Source organism: Ictalurus punctatus, chromosome 13 (assembly GCF_001660625.3).
Source record: "Ictalurus punctatus breed USDA103 chromosome 13, Coco_2.0, whole genome shotgun sequence".
Lineage (NCBI taxonomy): Eukaryota > Metazoa > Chordata > Actinopteri > Siluriformes > Ictaluridae > Ictalurus > Ictalurus punctatus.
The window spans coordinates 4,518,589-4,541,286 of record NC_030428.2 but is presented as its reverse complement, the minus strand read 5'-3'; the positions used below and the strand labels follow the sequence as shown (position 1 = coordinate 4,541,286).

Sequence of the window (22,698 nt, the reverse complement as noted above, 5' to 3'; positions counted from 1 at the left end):
CACTGCTGTGAGTCAGGAAGAGGTTATGTGGCAGAGCTAGCACCTGAGGTTTCTAGAAAGTTGTAACCTTAGTTTTATAAGACAAGATAGAATAACAGATACATTGTAAAGTACTACCTTAGTCCTTTTGGAGGGAATCCAGACAATTAAAATCACTCACTCAATTTCTATAATTGCTTTATCCTGGCCATTGTGGCAGGAGATCTAGAGACTCCTCTTTCCCATCCTGTATAAGATGCCAGTCCAGTGCATGCCACCATGCACACCCATGCACACCCATGCACACCCATGCACACCCATGCACACCCATGCACACCCATGCACACCCATGCACACCCATGCACACACACACACACACACACACACACACACACACACACACACACACACACACACACACACACACTTTCATGAACTCACTCACAACTAGGGGAAGTTTATCATAGTTAAGCCATCTACCAGCATGTTTTTTGGAGGTGAGGAATAACCCAAAGGAAAGCCACATGAAAACTGTACAAAACTCCACAGACAGTACCACGAGCTCAGGATTGAGCTGTGAGGTGGCAACTCTAACCAGCTGCGCCACCATTAGTTAAAATCTTTGAAGTAAGAAGATGCAAAACATTTGTAGGTTCTGAAAATGGTAATTATGCAAGTTGTGCATCATTATTATTATTGTCATACCTTTCATTATTTTCAGAAAGTCTGAAAGTCTATAAGATAGACTGTTACTGTAATGAGTATGACTGACTGCTTTGGGATAATATCTCCTAATTATTACATGTAATAAAAAGAAAACCATAAATACATCAATATATCTTTAATGTATTACCCACTATTCAATGTCCATATGATTTGTGCATCTTCATGGCTGGTGAACAGCATTCAGGGCCACTGTCCCTAAAACACCAGTGCACTGGTCTTTTTCATGGTGCACTGGTCCAACATGTGTCCACCCTAACCGCCAGTCTGAACTATCCCACATGCAAACCACAAAGCCCCACATTACTGAGGCTCCTGCCTGGACAAAAACACAGAAAATTGCAAGTTCTATTTAAACCCAAGCAAGTCTCTACTGTATCTCCACATTTCCACTTCCTTCAGTGGTATGAATCCTGACAGTCAGGCAAATGCATATGAAAATGTGTGCTGTCGTGTACTAAATACTGGATGTGATTTTGGGGATGGACATAGGGAAGTGACTGAAGCTTTATCATCACCGTTGTACCACAATAGAATTTAAGGGGGGAAAAAAAGAAAAGAAAATGAAATCATGTCTACATTCAAGGCACTTCCTCAGTTAGTAAAGTGTTGATAATGTTTATAGATTCAGCCAGTCAATAACCCAGTAGCATATACTCAATACTACTTTCCAACAAATAAATGGTAGCTAGTAGTTAAAAGATGGGACCTGCAATAAGTACTGACAGAGATACACTGGGTCAGGAATCATGCTGCCCCATGCTCACTCTATGAACATTTTGTTTATAAGTGAGGGAGGGGCAGCAGAGAGGACAGATTAAGATGTTACCTTTCATGTCTTAGTCTTGCACACTCTGACAATGGCCACAGGAGAAAGACCGGCTGTGAACACAGTTGAATAAATAAATAAATAAATAAATAAATGAATGAATGAATAAATGAATAAATAGATAAATAAAACTTAACCTAATCAAAATGAACACTGTTATTGTTTTAGTCCATAGATTTTACTTTCAATCTGGTCTCCATAATTAGAAAGGTTATTATTAGCAAGTTTACGCTAGCTAGCTAGCTTGGTAATGTGTAGCTTGGTAAAGCAACTAGAAACCATCATAATTGCACCAATAATTTCATCCATACATTTTTCCTTCCACTTATCCTACACAGGGTTGCGTGGGAGCCTGAACCTATTCCAGGGTACTTGGGGTGCAAGGCTGGGGACACCCTGGACAGGACTCCAACCCATCACACACACATTCACAGTGCATATGCTTGGACTTGGGGCAAAGCAAACTCCACACACACAGAGCAGTGGTGGGATTCAACCCCCCCTGCCCCCCCCCCCCCCCCCCCCCCCACCCCATACAAATTATAATGTCTAATAATAAATACATTTACTCATTTAGCAAATAAGTAAATAAATGCACATACATGATTCTTCATAGTAAGACTGCATCTGTTCCTAAGCTAAACAACAATCTCAAAATATTAATTCTAGTAATCGAATTAAGATATAACTATCTTATGAAGAAAGTCTTGTATTCCTTACATCTGAACTGAATATTGTAAATGAAACTATAACTGATCAATAATTCAATGCATTTTGTTTAATAGACTCTTAGATCAGACTAAATGAGTGTGTTTCCCATTACCCACCATTATGACAGCCTTTTTCCATTTCAGAAACATTGCTATACAGAATGTAAGAAAAACTAGTTCATGCTTTTGTTACCTGTAGGATGGACTATTGTGAAGTCTTGCCATCTGGACATTCCAGTAGGTGCATAAACAAAATCCAGTTAGTCCAGAGTCAATTCTAAAAACAGAAATCATGTTACTTCTATTTTATCCACACCACATTGGCTCCCAGAAAAATTCTGCATTAATTTTGCAATAAAGCATCGAATGGTCTCACAGTACCCGAGTGAACTTTTGATCTGTTATGAGTCACCATGCCTGCTTCAATCAAAATGTGCAGGCTTTTTATTAGTGCCTAGAATAATGAAGAATACAACAGGGGGCAGGGCTACAAAGCCCCCCAGAGATATGGAACAGCCTTCCAATCAGTGTTCAGGACTCTAACTCAGTGCTTTTTTTAAGTCAAACTTTTTAAAACAGCTCTTCTCTTAGGTAAAGGAGCACATCTGGGGATTCAGGGGCATAGAGATTTTTGGTAAACTGGGATCTTTTTATGTTATCGCCCCTCCTTACACAGACTCACTCATGTTTGTTGACTTCTGAGTAGTGGGATGCTTTATGTCCCAGGGTACCTCATGGCTGTGTTAGCTTCTGATGCAATGTTTTATTCGTTCTATCATAACTAGACCTGCCAGAGTCCCTGCTTGCACTCTGACCAAAATTTACCACAACATTTCAACCACTGTATGACAAGAGCACATCTTGTTCTGCTGTTTACTCAGATATGTATTTCTACTTCCTGTTGTGATTCCTATAGCTGATCCTCACACAGTTCTCCAGCTGTGGCTCTGCTTACCCTCTAGACCTGCAAGATTCATCCAGATGATCTACTCTTGCTCTATTCTAGCGGTTTCTTGCCTAGATACTCTAAAGATTCACAGTTCCCCAAAACAGTCTAGGCTTAGAATCTTCCAGCTTCAATAATCTCACCTAGATACTCTAGACTTGTAACTGTTCTAAGAACTGCTGCTGAAATGGCTACTGCTGATTCTCTGCTCATCCCTGGACTCCCACTTACAACATGACCATACCTACTACTCCATATCACTTCAATATATATATTGAACTCATGAACTAAATTTACCAATAAACTAATGACTAAAAAAAAAAAAAAAAGGACTAAGCAGAGGTGGGAATCAAACCCCCAAGCCGAGAGGTGCAAGGTAAACACGCTCACCAGAAAACCACCATTCTTGTTCCAGAACTATTGTACAAATGTTTTGTAGCTCTGTAGTTCTGTATTAATATTTATATTCTTCCTAACATGGAAACAAGATTTTGCTTGGTAATACAGAACCAAGTTTTCTTTCAGAACCAGGTGAAAATAAATAGTGCAATGCATGAAATAGCAAGCAACCACTTCTATTACAAGAGTGAAATGAAAACCAGAACCACTCAGGAATCTGGATACAACGTGTATGGAGAAATGGTCTTGGATTTTGTAGAGAGGAAAACCCACCATGTGCGGTTGTTTGAGGGGTTTGGGTGCAGAGCATAGAAAACATCTGATAAATGATGAAAGTAAACTGGACTTAGAATCTTTAGTCATTATAATTGAGAATGCAGATCTTTATGGAGTGTTATGGTGAGTTTACGGTCCGTATATTCTAAACACCATTGCCAAATCTACCATGCTATAAAGAGTTTTTGTCATTTATATGATAAAGTACTCTGTTTATATGACTATAACATTGTGTGTCACATATTAACAATTCAATACTGTAGTCAATACTGTAATACTGCCAAATTCTACTGTATTAATAGTGTACTGTATAGGTACTGTAACACTTTTTTTTTTCTTCAAATGCTCTAGTTAGAATCCTCTATTTTTCACTTAATTTAAAATGTTTATTTTAAAATTTAATTATACAACTCTCTAATGCGGGGGAGGGGGGTGGAGGAGTTGATTGGCATGTCCAAAAGTGTCTGTAGTGTGTGAATGTGTGTGATTGTGCCCGGCAATAGATTGGCACCCCCGCTTTGAGCCCCAAGGTCCCTGGGATAGACTCCAGGTTCCCTGCGTCCCAGTAACAATAAGTGGTATAGAAAATAGATGGAACTCTCTAATTAACTAAAATTGCAGCAGAGATTTTTTTTGCAGTAATATACTCTTATGAATATGTAGTCTTTCAAAATTACAGCAGCACAATATACCATTCCTGCAAATAAACATTCTAATAATAATGCTGTATATATTACTTACAGTACCGATCTGGCAACTCTGCTACTAGAGAAATTACAAGGTCATTTCCGAGATGTCTGACTTGTGCACTGATACTATGGAAATAGAAAAAAAGGAAACATTTGAATTCTTTTTTTTTTTTTTTAAAGAATTAGAATATGCGATGTGAATATAGATGTGAATTTTGATCGGGTTAAATGTACTTCCTGCCAATGTGAAGAGGGAATGTTGTTTCAAAAACCTTATGAGGGAATGTACCCTTTTAAAATGGTTCTATTATCAGTTACAAGCATTTCTGACAGTGCAGACCAGATCATAAATCAAAGCTCAAAGGTTCTCAGTGATGTCTGGTGATGATATTAGATGGGAGGCTAAAATCTAATATCTTTCATTACCTCAACAGTAAAACTATATTATTGAGTAAGGCAGGTCTCATCAGTGGTATAATAAGAATGACGTGAGGCAAACTATTACACACACATACACACACACGCACACATGCACACACTTAAAGACAGTTAGTTAGGCAGTTGCATTAATGATTTCTAATTTTTTTAAGCATTTCAAGTGTGTAATGCTCTATTGGGTTCATGCTGTGTTTAGTCTGAATTCCAAAACTCTGTCTTTTGCCCCTTTGGTAGCTTGCACATTGATGAGACAATGTGTGCTTAGTCTATCTACTTTTAGTTTCTCCTCCAAATGCATTTTTTTGGGGAAAAAGGACGATAGAGGAAATAATCCACCTCGTTCACATTCATTACATCTGCGAAACTATTTGACACGCACCTTCTCAATCCCTTCTGATGACATGCTACAGATGTGTCCGAAAAATATCAGCCTTAATGGAGATCAAGTCTAGGGGGCGTGTCACTCTGTGTAATCACCTGACATGTCTGGTCTAGAAAGAAATCAGCCTCATCCTCGCTTCTTCATACCAGTCTATGTACATTACTTATGACTGTTGAAGTTGATGGTGATGTTGTACGTGGTTCCACAGAAGCCCCGAAGATTTTTGTTAACAGCAAATAATCTGATGTGGATGGGGAAATTTTTTTATACTCTTGTCTTTATGTCTTTGAAAGATTAGCTAGCCCATGTGCAGGTTCTGTACTTGTATCTAGGGGAAATTTTTTTATACTCTTGTCTTTATGTCTTTGAAAGATTAGCTAGCCCATGTGCAGGTTCTGTACTTGTATCTAGTAGGTTGCAGGTTCATATCTCATAAATTCTGGAAAGTGGTCCGTTTGTTTGACCCTTTGACAATGCTCTTAACCCTCAACTAATCAGCTCGGTGCTCTACTGAGGTTAAATTTGTCTCTCCTCATGTGAACAGCATTACTCTTCAGTTCGTAATCAAAGGCTAATCAAAGACAGCACACAATACTGTATGAACTCTTCAGATGAGGCTCTGAACTTGCAACGTGTCCATGACACAACACGTACTTTCAAATAATGCCAAGTCTCTCTCTCTCTCTCTCTCTCTCTCTCTCTCTCTCTCTCTCTCTCTCTCTCTCTGGCTCTCTCACACACACACATCCATATTCTTCCATGTTACATATTCAACATAAACGCTTAAAATCACAAAAAAGTTTGAGATGATGTCTGCCCCATTATGTTAAAATGTAATTTATTTGAATTCATTTGGATATTTCTCTGAATGAACTATAAATGACTCTACTTGTGACAGTCAAGAAATACAAATGGGATACAGACAGAATGTAGTTGTAAAGAGGAGGAAGATGATGATATCATAGATTCCAATGTTCCTTTTACTATTATAAAAAATGAGGAGGAAAAAGACAGATTTTTGTATTTTTATTAAACATAAAGCAAATGAAAAAGGCCAAAGAGGGAAGCTGAATATGCTTCATTAAGACAGCGCACTCGGCATCAGTCTAATTCCTACTATTCAGACCACCCTTTTCGACGAAAACAGTCATTTGCAAATAAATGGTAGGGTCAACAACTGCTTTCAATCAAATAACAGTGTGGATTAAATAGATCCACGTTAAACCCAAGAGATCTGTGTAATGGCATGCAATCTTTTAACAGCATGTTTCACTGCCTATTTGAAAGTAAAGGCAAAAAAAAAAAAAAAAGTTTGAGAGATATGGAAACATCACTTTCAATAATGCACAGTAAAAATAAAACAAACAACTATATCTATTACCATAAGTGCAATGATGACAGTGTAATAGGTAATAGAGTTCCATGTCAGTTTGCATCCAGTGTTGGAATGTGTGTGTAACATAGCACGAAGATGCACATGTGTGCATCCAGGCCATGTTAATTCCCAGTAAAAAACTTCCACCTCATCACTAAAAACCACTCGAAACGTCCACGTTGTCCTGAAGTTGAGTTCTCCCGACATGGTTTTATTCTTTCTTGGCGAAGGAGGGTCTCTCTCTCTCTCTCTCTCTCTCTCTCTCTCTCTCTCTCTCTCTCTCTCTCTGTTGAACATGCTGAGGATGTTGAGCACCTCCCTAACACAGCTGGCAATATAAAAGCCGGGATAAGGTGTGTGTTTGGGCAGTAGGGAGCGTGTGTGTGTGTTGGGGTCTGGGTTTGGAGTTATAACCTCGACGTGTATGATCGGCGTCTGCGGGAACTAAAGACACAACACTCTCGCCTCAAAGAGTCTACATGTCTAACATTTAGACATGTTCAGCTTTGTGGATATTCGGTTAGGGCTGTTGCTCGCGGCCGTTGTGCTCGTGGTGAGAGGACAGGGCGAGGATGACAGTGAGTACCTTTTTAAAAAAAATTATTTATTTTTTTTTTTAAAGAAAGAAAGAAAATATGTTTAACGAAAGGGGGAAAAGTGGATAAATGTGTTTCCTATAAAGTTTGGGTCAAAACAACGGTTGAATGTTATGTTGTGTTGAGCGCGTGCCCTTACAAGTTTGCAGCAGCTGGAATCTCTAATTGTTGTCCCACTTAAGAAGAAATGGAAAAAATAAATGAAGCTGCACTCAATTTATAGGTTTTTTGTTTTGTTTTGTTTTGTTTTGGGTTGTTTTGTTTTGTTTTTTACAAACGGAAATTCGTTGCTGTTCATCGACTGTGAGACAGATGTGGAACATCTGGACAGCCCTTATTTTTTTTTTTTTAGTTTTGAGGGCTAATCAGGTAGAAGTCTCACTCAAACAGAGTGCCAAACTACTCTGTGCAAAATAAAGTAAAATAAATGAATTAATACAAAACAAAATAAAAGCTAACGTCGATAAATCATTTAAAAAAGTAGTGATGTCTGTTGTGTAATTTCCAGAGACAAGTTAATAGGCTTTAATAGATGATGTAGTTTGGGCGTTGAATTCAGTTATGAGTAATGTGAGTCAATGGCGGCACCATGTGGTCAGTTTGTGTATTGCAGGACGGCATTTTTTTCTGGGGGCGTGGTGCAGGCTATGAGTAGGATACGCCCACTGTTTTTTTCCCTAAGATTTTTTATTTATTTTTATTTTTTTCTCCTGAAGTAGACCTCGGTTGATCTCTGAATCATTCTAATGAAAGTTGCTGCTGTGAACTTTATTCTAATGTGAATTAGAAAGGTCATTACATGACATTAATCACAATTAATTAAAAGTACAGCACTGATTTATTGCAATTTAATTGAAAAAGGAATTGTTCAAACAGCCAACACACACACACACACACACACACACACACACACACACACACACACACACACACGGTACAGGCACTGTATTTAGTTTTGTTTGTTCATTTCTGGAGCATTCAACATTTCTATGTCTGCAGAGTTATCTTGCATGTCTGGTCATTATTGGATGAAAAAGCAGTCAATGTTTGTGAAAATGAATAATTCATTAATCTGATTAACTGTATATTTGCATAGAATGACATCTGGTCTTTATGGATTAATAGATTAACATATAGACATGATGACTACCAAAAAAAGTCAGATCCTCATCTATTATCCCATGTTATATAATCTATATAAATCTAGTTCTGTGAGCAACAAAGCTCATAACTAAACCTCCTTCTTCCACCTGATCCAGCTGAAATGGATTTCATAACATCAGGAATCAGTGAGGAACCTAATAAAATGCTCATAACTCACGTGCTCCTCTTGGTCTTTCATTCGCAGGCTTATTCAATAGCTGCACATTAGACGGCCAGTCGTACAATGACAAGGACGTATGGAAACCTGAGCCATGCCGGATTTGCGTGTGCGACAGCGGAACTGTCATGTGCGACGAGGTGATCTGCGAGGACATAACGGACTGCGCCAACCCAGAAATCCCCGATGGCGAATGCTGCCCTATTTGCATCGACGGTATATTTGCCACATCACCACTCACTCACTCGCAGGCGTGCTAGTTTTATATCGCCCTCTAGCAGACTTTCTTTACCTGAGCTGGGAAATCATAAAACCAAGTGAGGTGTTTCTTCTCTGATGGCCATCCTGCTGGAACGGTGCACAGTCTGGGAGGGTGCTACTGTGGATCTATTTTCACACTGGATTAAGATTACTTTTGGAATGATCAGTATTTGGCAGTTATGAAATATCGATTTCGTGAAAGGGAACACAGTGGAACACATTTTTTCATGATCAAAGAGTGTTTCATCTGTTAGCTTGGGCCAATCATAATGAATATATATATATATATATATTTACATTTTACATTACATTTATTCACTTAGCAGACACTTTTATCCAAAGCGACTTACAAATGAGAAAGATACAAGCAAAGCGATGTCAAGCAGAGAACAATACAAGAAGTGCTACCATACGAGATCTATTAATGGAATTCCAGAAGATATATATATATCTATGTAATGATAGAGAAAATGTGTCTAAAACTCTTGATTATAGACGGTCAAAAACACTCATTTTGATTTTTATTTCATTTCCCAGGCACAGAAACACCAACCACTGATAGCCCTGGGGTCAGTAACAATTACACTTGAGCTTACACTCAATATATACCTTAGTCATATATACTTAATATTTTTGTATAAAATTTACAGATTTTTCATATTCAAGTAATGGAATAGTGTACAAGAAATACACAAAAAAAATCACATCCACTTTAAGTTTAAAAGAAAAAATAAATTGTTTCTAAACGGCATATTTTTGAGGTATAATTATTTAAATATATGTATGTATTTTTAGGTTTTTGGACCCAAGGGTGATCGTGGACCTAAGGGTGAGCCGGTAAGCGCCATTTTCATCTTCGTGTCTTCCGTTTGATATCGTTGTGTGTTGCTTTAGGCTCGAGGTTATGTTGACCAGCCATGTTGGCATTGTTACTTTACTTTGCTTGTATAATATTTTTTTTTAGGTTCTACTTCAAAACATTATTATATATTGATAAAGTCTATCCAGACACATTTTGGATATATGTGAAATATTTTATACATTTTATGCAATAGGAAACACTGAATCGGTTTATAGAAATCATATAGAATGTTTCTGGAAACATGTTATTGTAGGTTATTTTAAATGAAGGAATTATACCAGTCCTCTGCTGCCAAAATAATGGCTACTTTTGTAACCTTATGACCTTATGACCTGTGTGAACTTTGACCTCTGCGACACTGAATTAGATGTAAATTTGACATGGGACCTGAACATTTTTAAAATAATTTTATGTAATTATCCAGAACTATCTCTTTAATTTATTCTATTAATAAAAGTACTTTTAAATCATTTAGTAATTCATGTCATTCCCCAATGGATCAACATATATACATTAGATTTGAAAAATTTAGGTTGATCCGTTCCTATGTCCTACAATTGCACTGTAAGAGGTGGTGTGGCTGTTACTAAGCATTTTATATATTTTATATATTTGTAATATAAAGGGTCCCGTTGGACGTGCCGGTAACGATGGTATTCCCGGAGAGCCTGGACTTCCTGGACCTCCCGGCCCCCCTGGACCCCCTGGTCTTGGTGGAGTGAGTACATCACTTTATACATTTTCCACAGATAATGCTGTGAAAAGCAGACCCATGCATGTTTAAGACATGGTCAGGTCAGTGTCCTTATACCATAAGGGCTCCAACACAAACACAAAATCCTAACTGTCATTACTTTCAATTTTACGGTGGACTACAGCATCTGTTTAGCGGGGAAGATTGTGTTTATACAGTATGTGTTAGTGGGAATCAGATGTGGCAATTTAGAATCTTTAACACATAAATTAAAAGGAATTTAAAGGAAAATATATCTCACCAGTTTTAAATGACAGGTTTTGCACCTGAATTTGTGTTTATATTGAATTATCCAACAGAGATACCAGTATTTATGACAAAGGATATATATTTTATGTCTTTTCTTAAGTGATTCTATCATGTCACACCAAGACAGCCAAGGAAACTCAGTTCCTCCATTTCCCCATGTTTACTCTGAAAATCAGCACCACTAAGATGGAGAGCAGCTTTAACTCTTTATTTTTAGAAGCTCTGAGCACTATATATACACAACATGAGCAGTGTGTGCGAAAATATGTGAATATTAAAATAATATAAACAATAGTAATGCTCCAAACTGTGAGGGAGAAATCTAAACCAAAGTAATGGGACACAGAGAGACTTGTTGAAGGTGTAATGGATGGATTATTATAGCTTTTAACGTATATCCTTTGCTTGTTTTGCAGTACAACTTGCCCCAGCTGTCTTATGGAAGTGAGAAATCCAGCGGAATATCTGCTGGTCCTGGACCACCAGTATGACAATTTTATTCTTCTCTTCTCTTCTCTTCTCTTCTCTTCTCTTCTCTTCTCTTCTCTTCTCTTCAATATGTTGTAATCAGTAATAATGATTCCAAACATCTCATGTTGTCTGTGATACTCAGTAGATATATATAGATATAGATATTACCTGTTATGCTATAGAATTATGCATGAACACATGAAGATAGTGTTTTATCCACAATTTCACACTAATAAATGCAGCACAAACCTAAATCTCTCTCTCTCTCTCTCACTGTCTCTCCTTCACCGGTATGACAACTTTGTTTATCTCTCCTCTATTTTTCTCTTCTCTCATCTGTTCTCCTCTCCTCTCATTTTCTCTTCTCTTCAATATGTTGTAATCAGTAATAATGATTCCAAACATCTCATGTTGACTGTGATAGTCAGTAGATCATATATATAGATATAGATATAGATATAGATATAACCCTGTTATGCTGTAGAATTATGCATGAACACATGAAGACAGTGTGTTTTTCCAACAATTTCACACTAATAAATGCAGTACAGACCTAAATCTCTCTCTGTCTCTCTCTGTCTCTCCTTCAGGGCCCAATGGGACCCCGTGGACCTTCTGGATCTTCAGGTTCTCCTGTAAGTTTTTTATTTCTTCAGTGTCTACTAGAAATCCATACAGTTTTATGTTTAAATCAGTTCAATCTTAAAATGTGCACCATTATTACCAATAACACATTTGCAGCCAGTAGAGAGGTGTCAGTGACGTCTTTTTTTTCTCGTCATTTTCCCTATCATTTTCGTAGGGTCCTCAAGGATTCACTGGCCCTCCAGGTGAACCTGGCGAGCCTGGCTCTCCTGTGAGTATTTACTTCCTGCAACACTCTCACTTTCTTGCTCTGTAGATGTTACTTCCTTTCCAAAAACAGTGGAACATTTCTGATAGAAACAGATTTGTGATCACTTAATTACTATTATATATATATATATATATATATATATATATATATATATATATATATATATATATATATATATATATATACATGACATCTATTTCATACTTCTATTGATGATTTTATTGTCTTCAGGGTCCCATGGGTCCTCGTGGTTCCGTTGGTCCTCCTGGAAAGAACGGAGATGATGTGAGTCCATATTCAATTTCAGTCTTATTGAAAAGTGCTATTCAATCTGAGTTTACTATCCAGATAATAGTTTTTAGGATTTTTCTAAAACAAATGTAAGCTTTTATTCAGTTGATATTCAGGAAAACTTTTTTGGTGGAAATATCATTCCTCGTATAATTTAGATTTTTGTTTAATATTCCACTGAAACATTAACATACACAGCAGACGATATTTATTGCTGTCATACTCACACTGATATGATGAAATAATAATAATAACAATAATAATTCAGTAATCTGTATCTATTATTATATATGGATGTTATTGCGTATTATATTGTATTATAATCTGATGTATTATATGTGCACACGCTTTCACTTATACATGAAAGTCTACACCTTTTTCTCACTTTGTTAGGGTGAGGCTGGCAAACCTGGTCGCCCCGGTGAGCGTGGAGCTGCTGGTGCTCAGGTCTGTATTGGTTCTGTTTGTTGTAGTAAATGATCATTTTAATGGAACCAACTAGCTTGACCTTTAAGGAAAATGAACCATTTAGAGCATTTAGTTCATATTAACAGAAGTCTCATCTCTCTCTCTCTCTTTCTCTCTCTCTCTCACACACACACACAGGGAGGTCGTGGTTTCCCTGGAACCCCTGGACTTCCCGGCATCAAGGGACACAGAGTGAGTATGACCCCGTGAAGTCAAACCCCTGTCGATTGACCTCTAAACCCCTAAACCCTCTGTGACCTCTTTCTATCTATCCATTTATATATCTTTAGGGTTTCCCTGGTCTAGATGGAGCTAAGGGAGATTCTGGCCCTGCTGGACCTAAGGTAGGATTCTCCCTTTAAACTTTTTGAATATTTTCGACGTAGATATAAAATTTGATAATGAATTGCTTTAAGTAACTGTTTGATCTTAGTTGTATTTATTTCTATAGGGAGAGCCTGGTTCACCTGGTGAGAATGGTGTTGCTGGTGTTATGGTGAGTTTATTAGTTAATTTTGTTTTTTAGTCTGTCAAATCAATCTGCTAGACAGAAATATTTTACCAGTTTCATTAAAAGACTGAAAGTTTTTTTTATTATTATTATTATTTTCTAGGGCCCTCGTGGTCTGCCTGGTGAGAGAGGCCGCCCTGGACCTGCTGGACCTGCTGTAAGTGTCTTGGTCACTCCGAGCCATTCCCACCTTTCTTTAATTTACATTAGAGATTGCAAAGAATGAGCTGAATTACGTTCTTAAAAAAAATCATCCCTATTGCACTGTATCACTTAAACTGTGTCATTTCAATCTATTGAAAGGTAATACTAGTTATGTTATGTACATCATCAAAAATTATATAAATAACAGGGAAAGAGAAGACCAGATTTCATTAAACCCAAAACTTCAGTTGATATTCTACTAATGCAGTTGTAACTTGAGTAGCTTTACAATGAATGCACAGTAAGTTAGTGTACTTTATGTATTTAATTATTCCTAAAATTAAGTGGACATTTAAACTCAAACAAAGTATTTTATTTATTAACCTGGTTGGTTAAACTAGTTTAACATACATTTTGTCAGCACATTATACTAAAATAGTACATTTTATATACATTCAAAAAGTGTCTATAAAAATCTATAATTTTTTATACACATTTCTGACAATTTAACGATTATTTCCGGTCATGTTTTCTTGCTGTAGGGTGCTCGTGGTAATGATGGCAACTCTGGCCCAGCTGGATCTCCTGTACGTATTACCTGTACTTTTATTAAATACAACAGAATTACTGAATAATGAACACTGTCTTATAAATAAAAATATTAACTTATGAGTTTTAGTAGTGGCATAGCTGGCATGAAGAATAGAACAGATTTATATATCCATTGTGCTTTACCAGACAGAAGCTTTAGGTGGAAGTTGAATATAGAGTGGCAAAGGGAACTGTTGTAACTTTTTCTTTTCTCTGATTTTCTCTTTTAGGGACCCACTGGCCCTGCTGGTCCTCCTGGATTCCCTGGTGGTGCTGGAGCCAAGGTAGGCCTTAATCTACCTTAATTCAACACACACACACACACACACACACACACACACACACACACACACTCAATGCTATAGGAAATTAAAATCTACATGGTTTCATTTGGCTAACAATTTTATCCAAATTTAGGAAGAAACTAAACAGTTGAGGGTTTTTAGGGCCCACAGTGGGAGTACTGCCTTTTTCTAATTGGTAGCCCAAAGCCTTAACCACTGATCTAGCACTGCCCTACTGCCTCTCTGCATTACAACAGCATCTAGATTAACCTCTAACCCCCTTGCAGGGAGAGACTGGCCCCGCTGGAGGCCGTGGATCAGAGGGACCTCAGGGAGCCCGTGGTGAGCCTGGTAACTCTGGACCTGCTGGAGCTGCTGGACCCTCTGTGAGTCAATAATGTTTTTTTTATTATAATTATAATTAATATAATTATATTGTATAATAACAGATTTAAATCTGAATTTAACTATTCTATTTCTCTGTACAGGGTCCTCCTGGTAACGATGGTAGTCCTGGTGCCAAGGGTTCTCCTGTAAGTTATTTGTTTTGTCTTTTACAGCAGACATATCTTTTCGTATGAGCATTGATTGACCATTATATACATGCTTTGAAGTAGGTTAGAAGATTTTGAAACCAGATTTACAGCAATGCTAGGAAAATGAGCACACTGCGTTTTGAAAATGATTGTGTTATATGTCCTTTTATGTCATTAGACAGTTATCATAGAATCAAGAGTTGTCAAGTCTATTTCATACATCACTGAATATTCTTTTCTCATTTCTCTGAACATGTGTAGGGTGCTGCTGGTATTACTGGTGCTCCTGGTTTCCCCGGTACTCGTGGACCTGCTGGACCCGCTGGACCTGCTGGTGGTGTTGGACCTAAGGGTGTTAATGTATGTACATGTAGACTTTTGTCTGTTACTTGTGTAGTTTTCCAAAACCTATAGCCACTATGAGGTGTTAAAACAAGCTAAATCAAAAATGGACTTGATTCTTGAACCCTCCAATCATTCATTGTTTTTTTCACTTCACATATATTTATCATTTCACATTAGAGAAGGTGAATAAGTTCTGAAGGTAATTTTTTTTGCCAATCACAGGGTGATGCTGGTGCCCAGGGACCCAAAGGAGAGCCTGGTCCTAAGGGAGAGCCTGTGAGTATGCTTGATGTTCACCAAGAGGTGTACATGAAATCTGATGGTGTCTGGAATTGTTGATCTGATTCTCTTTGCCTTTCTTCTTTCTTCTTGTATACAGGGACCTGCTGGACCTCAGGGTCTTGCTGGACCTCCTGGTGATGAGGGAAAGAGAGGAGCCCGTGGTGAGCCTGGCGGCACTGGACCCGTTGGACCTCCTGGAGCTCGTGTAAGTTTAACATATAAAATTATATATATTTGTGTTGGAGCACTTTCCTGATCCCCTCTCTTCCTGAGTCCTGACAGATCCCTCAGAAATAATGAGGGCTTGTGACCGAATCACAAAGGGAATGCAAAGTATCTCTGTGTAAATCGAGGCTAGTGCAGTCCTACTAACATTAATTATGAAGCCACTGTATCTGTTCTAAATTATCAAAACTTGGAGAACATCAACTTGTCCATGTTGACTACTGATAAAACCTCAGCTTATTAGGAAATGTCACAGAGCATAATCATTACCCTTTGACCTGTGTATCAAAATCTCAGTTGACCTATAGAATGCACAACAGTGTTACAGCAAGCCTATTTTGTAACTAAATCGTATATAATTTGTTACATAAACTTATATAACTTATATAACTTTACAGAAATAGCCTTCAATCTGAACTATTTTAAGTATCCTATTTTGAACTATTTTTTCCCGATGAATGCATATCCAAAAAGAGAAATAGAGTGTAAAAGATTTGAAGATGTACTGAATGTTCTACAGCCACAAGTTCTTTCACATACACAATTTTCTTCTTCCTTTCATTCATTCATTTTTTATTATTATTCATTTTTGTTAATCTTTATGTCCGTCTCTTCAAACAGGGTGCCCCTGGCAACCGTGGTTTCCCTGGTGCTGAAGGGGGACCAGGCCCCAAGGCAAGTCTTTCAAATACACGATTCACCATTTATGTATTAGTCATGTATCAAATATAAGTGATAATCATCATTCCTGCACCGTGATACAGAAGAAATGTGCTGAATGTATACTGCTGCTACACTAAGTCCATTCAGTTTCTGATAGGATATGGTTTATTATATGAAATGGGTCAGAATTTCTGTCAGTCTCACTCCCCCTTGTTTTATCATGAAGCAACTTGCATGGTCCAAAAAATAAATTCAGCCAGCACATATGAAATTTTCAGGATTTATGGAGTTAGTGGTCATAGTTGTTCTTAGAACTTCATTCTCATGACATTTAAAATCCACTAAACTCATTACATTGTTCATTACAATTACACATTTCTTACAATATGTAGGCTTGGGTAGTTCTATAGAGCTGTCCATGGTGCTGGATCAGAGCAGTCAGAGCATTGCACATCGGTCAAGAGAGTATAAAGATGGATGTCTATAAGTTGTATGTATTTTCTTGCATTATAGGGTGCCCCTGGTGAGCTTGGCCCCAACGGACCTGCTGGAGCTCAGGGAGCCACTGGAGAATCTGGCCGACCTGGAGAGCCTGGACTGCCTGGATCCAAGGCAAGACTCTTGTCCTTTTTTCCATCTTGATGATTATTTCCACATTTCTATTCTTACTTTACTGTCCCATGTCTCCTATTTAGGGTGTGACTGGTTCCCCTGGTGCCCCTGGCCCTGATGGCAAAGCTGGACCTGCTGTAAGTCAAGTTTATGACCACAGATTATAAAGTTCAATGTGTCAAAATATACAGCATTTGGCTATAACATTATGGTACACATGTAAGTAAATATTAATTATATGTCATACAGGGCATTTGGCAATATTTTAAACCTTGCACACACTTGCTGTTGGGTTGTTTTCAAGGGAATTTAGCATGGGTTATTCTTTTACAGGGTGCTTCTGGTCAGGACGGTGCCCCTGGACCTCCAGGCTCTGCTGGATCTCGTGGTGCTCCTGGTGTGATGGGATTCCCTGGACCTAAGGGAGCTGATGTACGGAAAGGGAAAACATGCATCACCAAACCATCACCTTCCTATTTCTTGTTTAAAATTAGAGATTAAAATTAGTGAATTGCATTCTGGCTACTCACTGAGTTATGTTTCATTTGTAGTTATTTGCAACTTGAATTGATGTTATACCTCAAAAAAAAAAAAACCTTGAGAATTAATTACGATCCTGTCCTCTTATAGGGTGAGTCTGGTAAGCCTGGCGAGAGAGGCGTTGAAGGACCCGTTGGATCTGTGGTGTGTACTCTTTCCCAAAGTAGTTGTTGTTTTTTTGTTTTTTTGTTTGTTTTTTTTAAAAAAAGAAAAAGAAAAAAAAGAATATTTTGTATTTGAAGAATGTGTGTACCTGGAATATTTTACTCACATAGAGAGTCTTCCACACTATTTGACATTTGTAGTCAATATAAACTTGAGTGATTTTGAATGATCTTTTATAGGGTGCCCCTGGCAAAGATGGTGATGTTGGTGCTCCCGGACCTTCTGGACCTGCTGTACGTTTTTTATAGGGACAATAAAAACAAAACAAACAAACAAAAAATTTATTATTTATGTTGTATTTTGTTTTCATAAATGTAACACATTATAGCTGAATGCATAATACATCTCTATACTGATTATTTGGAATGTTTCCTGTAACAGGGACCTGCTGGAGATAAAGGAGAACAAGGACCTGCTGGACCACCTGGATTCCAGGTATGCAGCTGTTAACCTGCATACCAAAACAAGTTGTCTTGTGTTACTTTCATTAGTGAAACATTTTTATTTATAAGCCTTTCAAGCCAATCAATTACAAACGGGGCACCATCAATCATTTCCATGCATTTATTATCTTGGCAGGGTCTTCCTGGAGCTCAGGGTGCCACTGGTGAGACTGGCAAGTCTGGTGAGCAGGTGAGTGCCAGCACATTGTGGTGGAAATGTATTATCCATCACTTTTAATAAGGTTCTGCCCCTTTTTATGTTACTTGTGTTTGTAATAAGTATATGCCTGACAATGGCATTTTGGAGCCAAGCAGGGAATATCTTGCATTATGATAATAAGTCCTTGGTGAGTATTAACTGTTAATTCTGTATGTTTCTCTGAGTAGGGTTTGCCTGGTGAGGCTGGAGTTCCTGGACCTTCTGGTCCCAGAGTAAGTATCACTGTGATGAGTTCTTCAAAATCTCTGCTTAATTGCCCCAGCTATTATTGCTAAGATCCTGCTATTATTCTACATGTATTTGGTGTTATATAACTAAAATATGAATCCTTTCCCCTCAGGGTGATAGAGGTCTTCCTGGTGAGCGTGGTGCCCCAGGCCCTGCTGGCCCCACTGGCGCTCGTGGCTCTCCCGGATCTGCTGGTAACGACGGTGCTAGGGTAGGTTTTGCGTGGCTTGCAGTATCATGAGAAACAGGAATACAGTCTGCATACATCTGTGTAAGAATATATATGTGTGTGTTTAGGGAGATCCTGGTGCTGCTGGAACTCCTGGTGGTGTGGGTCCTGCTGGTCCACAGGGAATGCCCGGAGAGCGCGGCGCTAGTGGACTTCCTGGTGCAAGAGGAGACAGAGTGAGGGCTGAATATTACCTTTTCATATTAAACCCACTTTGAACATCTACACCAAGATATTACCCTCTCTGACCACTTTATGAACACATTAAACCTAGCCTTGAGCTAAAAAGCTTTTTAACTGGAATGGACGGCTACCTTTGAATTTAATCCATGACAAGGATAGTCACTGTGTCTCAAATTCCAGCCCAGTCAGTTCAGAGTAGTGCCTGTTATATTCTGTTAAAATACTAGCTACTAGTAATCTGTAAATAATGAAGCATTCAACAATAATTATTGTTTACAGATGCAGGGAGTCATTTTTAAAATTAGCTTCTATCCAGATTTTTCATTTCATATTGTATGATGTCTGTAATTCTTTTTTTAAAAGCTGTGATGATGCCATGATGAGTAGCTCTTAACTATTTTTTATATTTGCTGATAATAGTTATTTAAGTCTAAAATAATTATCGATTGTGATTATTTCTAGAACTTTGAAAAGACGAAAGATCTATTGAAAAAACCTAATTCTTCATTACAAATTATTTAACATCAAATCAGCAAAATTTTAACATTCAACCAGTTTATACTGATAAAAAATTATATACGTTTAAAATGTTATCACTATATCCACAATATCTTAGAAAAGTGTATCAAGACAGAATTGATCAAAATACCTGTATTATATCAGCATGTTAATCATATAGCCCTAATTTACTCTTAAGAGATCTCACTGTTTGATATTGTATGTACAGGTGAACTAATTTGCAGGATTATGTTTAAATGTTTAAATGTAATAGCAGAATCTTGCCTAGGAAAACTGTAACAATAATTAATCTTTATTTCACTTGAGTTTTAGGAATGGTGTGTGATGATGTCTTTACTAATGCTATCTTTCATTGACAGGGTGATGGTGGACCTAAGGGCCCTGATGGTGGTCCTGGTAAGGATGGTGCGCGTGGTTTGACTGGTGCTGTTGGTGCCCCTGGACCTAGTGGTCTTGCTGGAGAAAAGGTTACCAAAGCTGCATTGTTTTTCGTTGTTGTTGTTGTTGTGTTATAGCCGAAGGCATGTCAGTTAGAAGACATTGCATGTACATTATGATTATTTGATTATGAGCATTTGATTGTAGATGTTCTCACTTAACCATCACTAAACCCATTCCATCCTGTTTCATTTTTTAGGACATTCTTTAAAAGCACATTATATAACAGATAGTTTGAGGTCTAAAATCTGATGCATGTCCTCGATACATGCACAACTGTGACCGTATCACAATAATTTAATTCAGTACCAATTCACCATTTTTTAAACCATTTCTGCTCAAAGAATATCCGTATCTTTGATTATGTTGCTTAACATAATCAACAACAGCAAAAGCTTTCTGTTCACAGATTAGACTGCATGGCAAAAAGATTGTTCATTGCGAATAGTAGTAATAATAAATTTAACCACCTATTAATTGAACACTATATTTTACTGTATTTTTTGTCACTCTTGAGTGGCTTATTGCTTTAGTGTAGAATCTTCACGTTAACTTAGCAGCACAGATTGAAAACACAGATTCATGAAGACTGAAGATTTACAGTCCAGTTTTAAATTTTTACCAGACAGAACATGTTAATTTTGCGTGTAGGGTTTTTGTGTGTGTGTGTGTGCGTGTTTGTGTGTGTTGGAACATGTGCTGTGTTATTAACATGCACTTCCTGTCATGCTACAGGGTGAAACTGGACCTGTAGGACCTGCTGGAGCTACTGGACCTCGTGGTGGACCTGTGAGTGATTCATTGTTATTTCACAAATGCCACTCACATCAGCATGCAGCCAATACTATGCACAAAACACACAACACCACATGACAAATAAACAGTTACCCTGAAATACACTGTTACCCTCTGACGTATTACACTAACACATGAGGGAAAACATGGGAATATCTTGAATAAATGGGTGGAGAAACATAATGAATGCAGATGTTTTTAACATCCTACCATGCTCTGCAAGCCTGGCTGACCTTGATTTTAGATCAAGCTCCAAATCCAGAGATCTAAGTTCATTTTGAAATATGGTTCATTATTAGGATTATTATGGATGCAGGAGCTTTATTCATGAAGACTAGCTCATGAATGTTTCAGTAGGGACAGTGACTAATATGACATCAGGCTTCAATAATTAGAACTGGAAATGGTGGACACGGTATGGTCAAAAGTATGTGGACGCCTAACCATTATACCCGTATGTGATTGGTAAAATCCACTTCCAGATGTAGTCCCCTCAGTGCTGTTATAATAACCTCCATTCTTCTGGGAAGACTTCTGACTAGATTTTGGAGTGTGGCAGTGGAGATTTGTGTTCATTCAGCCACAAGAGCATTAGTAAGGTCAGGCACTGATGTTAGGGGAGGAGGCCTGAGGTGCAGTCAGCGTCCTAGTTCATCCCAGAGGTGTTCAGGGGGCTTGAAGTCAGGACTCAGAGCACGACACTCGAGTTCTTCCACTCAAACTTGGTAAACCTTGTCTTTACAAACCTTGGTTTATGCACAGGGGCATTGTCATGCAGGAACAGGTTTGGGTCTTGTAGTTCCAGTGAAAGGAAATTGTAATGCAATAGCATACAAAGGCATTCTATACAATTGTGTGCTTAGTGGCAACAGTTTGGGGGAAAACCACATATGGGTGTAATGGTCAGGTGTAAATAAGTAAGTAAGTAAGTAAGTAAGTAAGTAAGTAAAAAAAAAATTATATAGCACATTTAACACAGCAAAGCTAACCAAACTACTGAACAGAGTAAAATAAAGTAAAATAGAACACAGAATAAAGCCAAATAAAGACAGACAAGACCAAGGCAGTACCCTTGATACCAATAAAAAGCTCTAAGTGCCAAAGAGGTTTGTTATGATCTACAGTATCAACGGCAGCTGTAAGATCTAATAGCATCAACACAGTTTTTTTTCCAGCATCCACTGTCAGTAAAATGTCATTTAACACTTTTAACAAAGCAGACTCCGTGCTATGATAAGCAGTGAAACCAGATTGAAAGATTCCAGTAACTTAGCTGAATTTAAAAACAGGATCAATTGTGACTGCACAACTTTCTCTAACAGCTTTGACAGAAACGATAGCTTAGAGACAGGCCGATTATTATTAAAGCAACCTTCATCCAAACCCTGTTTCTTAAGCAAAAGTTGAACAATAGTATGCTTAAAACAATTCGGGACCACCCCAGCATCCAAAGATGAATTTATACCTACAATATACTGGGGCCAATTACGGAAAAAGTTGCTTTTATAATCTCAGAGGGAACAACATCAAGTGAAGTGGAAGTTATTTTCATCTGGTTAACCAGATCACACAGTTTCTTAAGAGAAACATGTTGAAAATGATAAAAGGAAACCGGTATAGCCAGCAAATTCAGGGACAGGTCCGAGAACTTTGAAGTGAAGGAATAACGAATGGCTATTACTTTATCAGCAAAAAAACATAAAAAATCTCTCACAAGGTTCGACCGAGGATTCCCTATGGAATTGGCAACTCGGATTAATTATTGAATTAATCGTGGTGAATAAAATCTTAGGTCTATGACAGTGTGTAGTAATTAAATCAGAAAAATACCTAGACCTAACTGACTTTGCTGCATTCTGAAACCTAAACA

General features: G+C 37.8%; 1 protein-coding gene and 1 long non-coding RNA gene across 3 annotated transcripts in view; one reads left to right on the top strand and one right to left on the bottom strand.

Moving 5' to 3' along the window:
• The window catches only part of LOC108273950 (uncharacterized), a 20,548-nt gene extending 11,744 nt beyond the window's left edge, over nt 1-8,804 (bottom strand). For both annotated transcript variants that reach the window (XR_001814395.3, XR_006983546.2), the window contains exons 1-3: nt 8,664-8,804; nt 2,435-2,518; nt 1,532-1,584 (exon numbers count right to left, since the gene is read on the bottom strand). This is a non-coding gene — a long non-coding RNA (uncharacterized LOC108273950). The remainder of the gene's footprint in view (nt 1-1,531; nt 1,585-2,434; nt 2,519-8,663) is intronic.
• col1a1b (collagen, type I, alpha 1b) overlaps nt 7,104-22,698 on the top strand; it is a 22,702-nt gene continuing 7,107 nt past the window's right edge. The window contains exons 1-34 of the mRNA XM_017483656.3: nt 7,104-7,324; nt 8,691-8,879; nt 9,462-9,493; nt 9,720-9,761; nt 10,412-10,504; nt 11,206-11,274; nt 11,851-11,895; nt 12,063-12,116; nt 12,348-12,401; nt 12,801-12,854; nt 13,014-13,067; nt 13,166-13,219; nt 13,327-13,371; nt 13,490-13,543; nt 14,073-14,117; nt 14,352-14,405; nt 14,693-14,791; nt 14,894-14,938; nt 15,203-15,301; nt 15,509-15,562; nt 15,666-15,773; nt 16,415-16,468; nt 16,970-17,068; nt 17,152-17,205; nt 17,402-17,500; nt 17,699-17,752; nt 17,953-18,006; nt 18,155-18,208; nt 18,353-18,406; nt 18,604-18,648; nt 18,777-18,875; nt 18,962-19,069; nt 19,955-20,062; nt 20,769-20,822. Coding sequence (XP_017339145.1) covers nt 7,243-7,324; nt 8,691-8,879; nt 9,462-9,493; nt 9,720-9,761; nt 10,412-10,504; nt 11,206-11,274; nt 11,851-11,895; nt 12,063-12,116; nt 12,348-12,401; nt 12,801-12,854; nt 13,014-13,067; nt 13,166-13,219; nt 13,327-13,371; nt 13,490-13,543; nt 14,073-14,117; nt 14,352-14,405; nt 14,693-14,791; nt 14,894-14,938; nt 15,203-15,301; nt 15,509-15,562; nt 15,666-15,773; nt 16,415-16,468; nt 16,970-17,068; nt 17,152-17,205; nt 17,402-17,500; nt 17,699-17,752; nt 17,953-18,006; nt 18,155-18,208; nt 18,353-18,406; nt 18,604-18,648; nt 18,777-18,875; nt 18,962-19,069; nt 19,955-20,062; nt 20,769-20,822 — 2,361 coding nt within the window. The 5' untranslated portion in view covers nt 7,104-7,242. The remainder of the gene's footprint in view (nt 7,325-8,690; nt 8,880-9,461; nt 9,494-9,719; nt 9,762-10,411; nt 10,505-11,205; nt 11,275-11,850; nt 11,896-12,062; nt 12,117-12,347; nt 12,402-12,800; nt 12,855-13,013; nt 13,068-13,165; nt 13,220-13,326; nt 13,372-13,489; nt 13,544-14,072; nt 14,118-14,351; nt 14,406-14,692; nt 14,792-14,893; nt 14,939-15,202; nt 15,302-15,508; nt 15,563-15,665; nt 15,774-16,414; nt 16,469-16,969; nt 17,069-17,151; nt 17,206-17,401; nt 17,501-17,698; nt 17,753-17,952; nt 18,007-18,154; nt 18,209-18,352; nt 18,407-18,603; nt 18,649-18,776; nt 18,876-18,961; nt 19,070-19,954; nt 20,063-20,768; nt 20,823-22,698) is intronic.